The sequence below is a fragment of the Pygoscelis adeliae genome, unplaced genomic scaffold, assembly GCF_000699105.1.
Source record: "Pygoscelis adeliae isolate BGI_AS28 unplaced genomic scaffold, ASM69910v1 Scaffold148, whole genome shotgun sequence".
Lineage (NCBI taxonomy): Eukaryota > Metazoa > Chordata > Aves > Sphenisciformes > Spheniscidae > Pygoscelis > Pygoscelis adeliae.
Window position 1 is genome coordinate 959373 of NW_008825258.1, and position 6510 is coordinate 965882.

At 41.2% G+C, this 6510-nt stretch overlaps 1 protein-coding gene across 1 annotated transcript in view; it reads left to right on the forward strand.

The window, feature by feature from the left end:
- Window positions 1–6252: 6252 nt before the first annotated feature.
- The window catches only part of PTPRG (protein tyrosine phosphatase, receptor type, G), a gene marked incomplete at its 5' end in the record, with an annotated part of 319745 nt that continues 319487 nt past the window's right edge, over window positions 6253–6510 (forward strand). The window contains one exon of the mRNA XM_009329498.1: window positions 6253–6361. Coding sequence (XP_009327773.1) covers window positions 6253–6361 — 109 coding nt within the window. The remainder of the gene's footprint in view (window positions 6362–6510) is intronic.

Here is a 6510-nt window from a genome sequence, read left to right on the forward strand (position 1 = left end):
TGAACTATTTCTAGATTTATTTGCTGTCAAAGGGTGGTAAAAAATTTAAGGCAAATACCTAGTTTTGTTTAGGAAGTTGTCCGTGAAAGAGCCTAGAGAGATGAATTTAACCATTATTTATGTTAATTGTATTAAAATATTTTAATTGTTTAATATTATAAATTTATTTCCTATCAGGTTTTTTTTTCCTCCTCTCTTTTTCCCTTCTGGCCCATTTGACAGCATTTATTCTAAGACATTGCCCAGAAGCCTAAACTCTTTTCAGCAGAGCGTGTGTTACAGTGCGTAGCACTGCAGTGTCTTCAGCTTACCGGCTTCTCTTTAGCAGAGTCCAATTAAAAATACAGTAAATGCACCTAGATAAAGATGCTGCTTTTTTACCATGAGGCTTGCTTGAAGCTTTAGGCTTGCAGATGGCTAAGTGTCTTGGCTCACTGATCTCTTAAACTCCATTTAAGAGATGATACAAAAGCCCTTCAGGGTATGTTTCTGTGCCCCCTCCCGCTTTTAAAATGTGGTGTTGTGCAGTCTTCAAGAAAATAGTGGTTTTCTTGGTTTTGAAAAGTTTCCTTTCTATAGGCATTGATTTGCTACAGAACTAAGTGCTAGCATTCCTTAGGATTTAGTGCTTTTTTCCTACACACTAACAAGATTTTATTTTTAACCCCCCTGCTTTAAGTGTTTGCATAGTGTGATACTACTCCAGATTCCAATAGTCAAGTCTCTTGTCTCCAAAGGCTGGCTTGTTTTCCAGCAGTAGCACCAGGCTGAACTACATCAGTTAAGAAGTGTGTCCACATTAGGGACTAGGACTAAAACTGATTCAGCTGCTAGTATAGTCCACAGTGGCAAGTCACAGAATGATTATGAGCTGGGCAATGTGTGTACCTTTGACTTTGTACTGTTTTAATGGGAACAGCTGAAAACAGATTTGTGTGCAACCCTCGTCTTCAAAGAAGGCTTGAAAGAATCCGAGTTTGGCACACAATCTAGTTAATCTACCATCATAACTAATGATTTCACCATTCAGACATAAACTATTGACCTTAAAGGATTTTTCTTACATAGCTGATGGCTTGATAACTTTTAAACACTAATGCCGAGGGTATAATCTCTCTGAATAGTATAATAGCTTTATATTTAAGGTAGATTGGGGATAAAATTTTGTGTTTTCATGTGAACTATGAATACCAGTAAGGTATTCAGGCAGGAAGTACCTTATCGTACCTTTGAGGGCACTTATCAAATAATTTTTATTGGAAAGTTAATACATTGAGACAGAGTGAATGGAAAGCTGATCAGAATGCTAAGGCATATCCCAGCATTGCATTGCTTTTGCTGTCTGCAGGTATGCGGCATGGGTTGATTCATTTAGCACATCATCTAAAATCATGTAGCGTTCAGTACCGATTAAAATTATATGAAACTGTGTGTAAGAGATTTCTCCATGTTAGCTTTGAAGGATCCTCTATTCCTTGCAGAAGTAGTTCTGATAGGCACAGCACAACTCCACTGACTGCAGGTGTTACGCTTCATAGACACCAATACTGCACCAGCAGCCAGAGGAGTTGCTCAGGATTTAATTTCACGCTTGTGTATCTGAGTGTAGGATTGGTCCCCTTTCTTTTAATCATGTATCTGCAAGTCTCAGACCATCTATTATGGTATTCATTACTCCTCTGCCATCAGCACTGGCATGATGTATCGAATGAAACCTTGCAGGGCAAGGGCTTCTGCTGTCCCTTTTCTTCCTCTCTGCCTCCTGCTGTGTGTGTGTGTGCCTATATTCCACCCCACCCCTCTATTTTGGCTGCTCCATTTTGAGCCTTCCAGGAGCATGTTCCTACCCCTCCTATTGTCCCAATTTCCACTTCCCCAACTTTTCCAGGGTTCCCAGAAGAGAGGAGCCTCCCTGCGTTTGCTCCATGCCAGACCAGCCTGTCTAATTGCTGGCTTTTCTCCAGCATCCAATTCTGCAGGAGTGGAGCTGCTCTCTGTTCTTGAGCTGTTAACTGTCTCCCAGCTGAAAAAGGCTTGTGCAAACCTGTAGCGATTGGTGCTAATATAACTTAACTTTCTTAAATATTTTTTCCAAAACTTGTTCGGATGTTAGAAACACTGGAAGATGTCAGTTGAGTTTGAGTCACTTATTTGCATGTATAGCTTCTGAAACCGTGGAATTGGAGCATTTCACAAAAATGAATAAATGTACTCTAATGGCTGGAGCTGAACAAAATATTTTAGCTGTATATATTTTCAGTGAAAGAAGCAGATTCAGCAACACTGAGATGCCTGTTAAATTTTCATTGGTGGTGTGAAGTTGTTTTAGTTGGAACGTACATCCCCAGGCCCCCCAAAAATCTGGAAAAAGTGACAATTCCGCCTGAAACATAAGATGGTTTTGATATATGAAGCACTTTCTTTTTTGAAATAACTTGACTTGAATGCTTCGGCTCTTCCAGACTTTTCTCTGAAAAGCCACTGTATGCTCTGTTCTGTACCTTGCACCTCTTCAGTGTGAGAGAGTCCATTGACCCCAGTTGACATCGTAGAACAAAAGCGCCATGCAATTGAGTCTGTGGTTTCCTGATGACTTTACCAGTACAAGATATTGCCAACAATAGCTGTTTGTTCCCACAGTGTTTTCTTGAAGTGTTTGCGTGGCCCCATGCAGAAATGCATGGCCGTACTGTGAACAGGCTGGGGAACTGAGCCAGCTTAGGGAAGAAGGTGGTGTCATGATTTTTGATAGAGACAGACCGTTACTTTTCCAGTTCACAGCATGGCCAGAGATCTTGACCTATCATCCTTTTCCCAGAGTTTCTGCAGCTATCCAGTAAACATATATCTTCTCTAACTTGCTAATGACTATTGAATTATTGCACGTTTGTAAGGGGACCATTGGCATTAATGTTGGGCTGCCTAACAGCGAGGCAGGATTTTATTTAGAACAGGATGTTCCAATGTGTTTCTTTTTCAGTCCTACAGAAGATATTTAGTGGTATAACCAGCAAGTTCCTTCCCATGGTTCTCTTGACAAATACTTGAGCTCCCCTCTTGGTTTGTAACATCCTTTTTGGTGGAAATAAATTTGTGTACGGCATGGCTCTTCACCGTTTATAAGTACAGATAAATGTACACATCTATTAAGTGTCTATGCAGAAAACTAAACCTGCATATTTTCACAAGAATGTCAGGTTTTTAATTGTATAAATAAGATGCTGACTGAAGCAAATATTCAATTTCACATTAAAGTTAGGCATTCATAAAGGCTTGGATTTGCATAATTTAATTTTCTGCACAGAGAATACTGAAAATCAATGGTATGATTCATAGCCATACCATGGTTGCCATGTGGCTTTTTGGTGGTTCAAGCTAGGACTACAAAGGGGTTTACAACTTCAGATGTTTCGCACTGACTCGGAGCCTTTTTTCCTTCAACAATATAGATTATTTAGACATAGTTTTTTTCTTCTGATGGTAAGGCACACAGAAGAGCTCACAGAACAGATACGTGCAGGAGTACCTTATTCCTTGGAGGAGGCAGGGTGAAATCTTCCTTCTGCCTGCAGGAATCAATTTTTCTGGGCGACAAAACCCCCACAACTATTTGCCTCCTTGTCGTGGTTTGCTCAGAAGAAAGCTGCTGTTGTCTTTCATTTTGTAATAAGGAGGGACTTTAGGTGTATTTCTCAGCACATGTGATTTTTTAAGTGAATAATTGGGCCATTTTTTCCTGATAGCCTTTTCAGCCATCCATCTAGGTTATTTCTATGTTCTCTTCCTCAGGATTTTCATGGTCTCTGATCTTTGCTCAGTTTGGGTTTTGGTTTTTTTTTTTGCCAAGAGGGTTTGGGTCTCCACATCCCTTACCTGTTGTTTCCTGTTGAAATGAGTGCCTGTTGCCTCCCAACCAGGTAGACATATTAGGGTAAATCAGAAGAGGAAAATAAGGTATGTGATAAGTGTTGCCTACAAATCCTGGTAGCATGATGTGTTCCAGCATTTCTGGTTTGCAGCCTGGAGTGAATTAGCATTTAGAAAGTTGCCAAGAAATCTGGAAAACTCATTCAAATCAGAGGCTCATAATAAATTGCACAATTAGTACCTTTGCTCGCACAAGAGAAAATTTGGCAGGGACAAACCTGTAATGCCTTTCCTGAGATTGCATGACTTTCCTACCACTTCAGGATTCCAAAATCTGCAGAAATCCATGATCCATGTTTGTCATGGTTTAACCTCAGTCGGCAACTGAGCTCCACACAGCCACCCACTCACTGTGGCCCCCCCCACCCCCCCCAGTGGGATGGGGAGAGAATTGGAAGAGTAAAAGTGAGAAAACTTCTGGGTTGAGATAAAAACAGTTTAATAATTGAAATACAATAAAATCCTAATAATAAGAACAAGAATAAGAATACACAAAGCAAGTGATGCACAATGCAATTGCTCACCACCCACCGACCGATGCCCAGCCAGTCCCCGAGCAGCGGCCCCCCCGGCCAGCTTTCCCCAGTTTATGTACTGAGCATGACGTCCCATGGGATGGAATGTCCCTTTGGCCAGTTGGGGTCAGCTGTCCTGGCTGTGCCCCCTCCCAGCTTCTTGTGCACCCCCAGCCTCTCCGTCGGTAGGAGCGTGGGGAGCTGAAAGTCCTTGACTAGTGTAAGCACTACTTAGCAACAACTAAAACATTGGTGTGTTATCAACATTGTTCTCCTCCTAAATCCAAAACACAGCACTGTACCAGCTACTGGGAAGAAAATTAACTCTGTCCCAACCGAAACCAGGACAATGTTGCAGAGTGAAGGTTGTCTATAGAGCTGTTTAGCATACATGGATAGCCCTTGAACACAGCATGCTCTCTGCAGCTGTGGTACAAAGGGGGTGTCACCCAGAAGCTTTTCTAAAGGGAAAGCAAGCCAAAATTCTGAGTTATTGGTGCTTGATGTTCAATACAGTCCTGTTACAAACTTCGTTTCAGCCCAGCTGTAATTGGCCTGGGAATAGAAGGGAATACAGTGCTTGGTGACTGCATATGGGTAGCAGTGCTTTACGTGGTTTTCTGAGGTTTAAATTTGAATTACTCAGCTAGTTTCTTACTGATCAAATAAGTGGTTTGGGATCAGTTGGACTTAAATTTCCATAGAGCTAGTTGGTGCATACTTGTTCTTCACATTCCGCGTCTGTGGATCTAAGGGGTTTTTTGTTTGCGTGAATTTATTATAGCACAAAAGTTTTCGGCTGTGGTGCTCTGAGAAAGGTAGCTGAATTTATTACAGAGTTTTTACTGACATTTGTGAATTCACACACCTCCAGTTTGGTTCAGTCAGATGCATAGAAACAATAAGCAAAATTTGCACGTAAAAAACCCAAACAACCCACGTCCTCATGGAAGCTATGCATTCCTTTACAAGAAAAAAAAAAAACATTGTTTGAGGTATAAAAGAAAAATCCTGGGATGCAATGTAGGATGCATTCTTTTCTGTTTTGGTTGATGAATTTGATTGCTTCTAGCTTGTGAAGTTTTACAAAGATTTCTTCATTACTGGCCTCTCCCTTTCATGTCATAAGGCATTGGTATTGCACGCTGGGTATTTTGTCTGACATACGCAACCTTTCCTCTGGCTAGAAGGCAGTGCTACATGTCTGCCTTGCTTGAGTGAATCATATGAGGTGATGTTACTCGAGCCTTGCTCATGTTGAGACTGTTACCCAGTGCGCTGTGGGCTCAGGTCTGCAGGCTGTACATGGAAGAGAATCATTCGGTCCTGAGTGAAACTGTTCTATGTGGGATTTTCAGGTGTGGTTTAAAATAGGTGCAGTAATGATACTGTACCGGCATATTCCACACGCTTGCATCTGTATTCCTTTAAGCATCTTGATAATTTTTGTGTTGAATTAGTTAGTAGTTTGATAGTCACTAGCAAAGTAAGCTATCTTTTGGGTCTAGACAGAGAACGTTTGGTCATATGTCATGGCTCATACTTGTTTGCTTGTGTTTATCGGAATTTCCTTATGGAAATTACTGGAGTTATGCAGGCATGTGCCAGATCAGAATAATGGCATCAGTGAGTCCTGGCTTCTGTGAATCAAGTTTGGATGGTGGGTTTTCATGGGTGAGGAACATGCCTGTTAAATTTTTTTTTAAGCAATGCCAAGTTTGTAGTCTCTGCTCAGCAAAGATTTAAGCTTCACAGTGTAAACTCCAGGGAGTAAATACCACTTTCCTAATGATTCCTGCTTCTTCTCTTCCCAGCTCTGACTGAAGGTTATGTTGGCTCTCTGCATGAAAACAGACATGGTAGTTCTGTGCAGATACGGAGGCGAAAGGCTTCGGGGGATCCTTATTGGGCATACTCGGGTGAGTTGACTTCTTCAGAGGACTAAAACAAGAAATATCTCCAAAATCAAATTGTCTACTTGCTTTTTGTTACTTCTACGGTCAGAAATAGTTTAAATTAGTTTTACAGTGTATTTTCTTCTGCTGACTTCCCTGCAAACTCCCTCTAC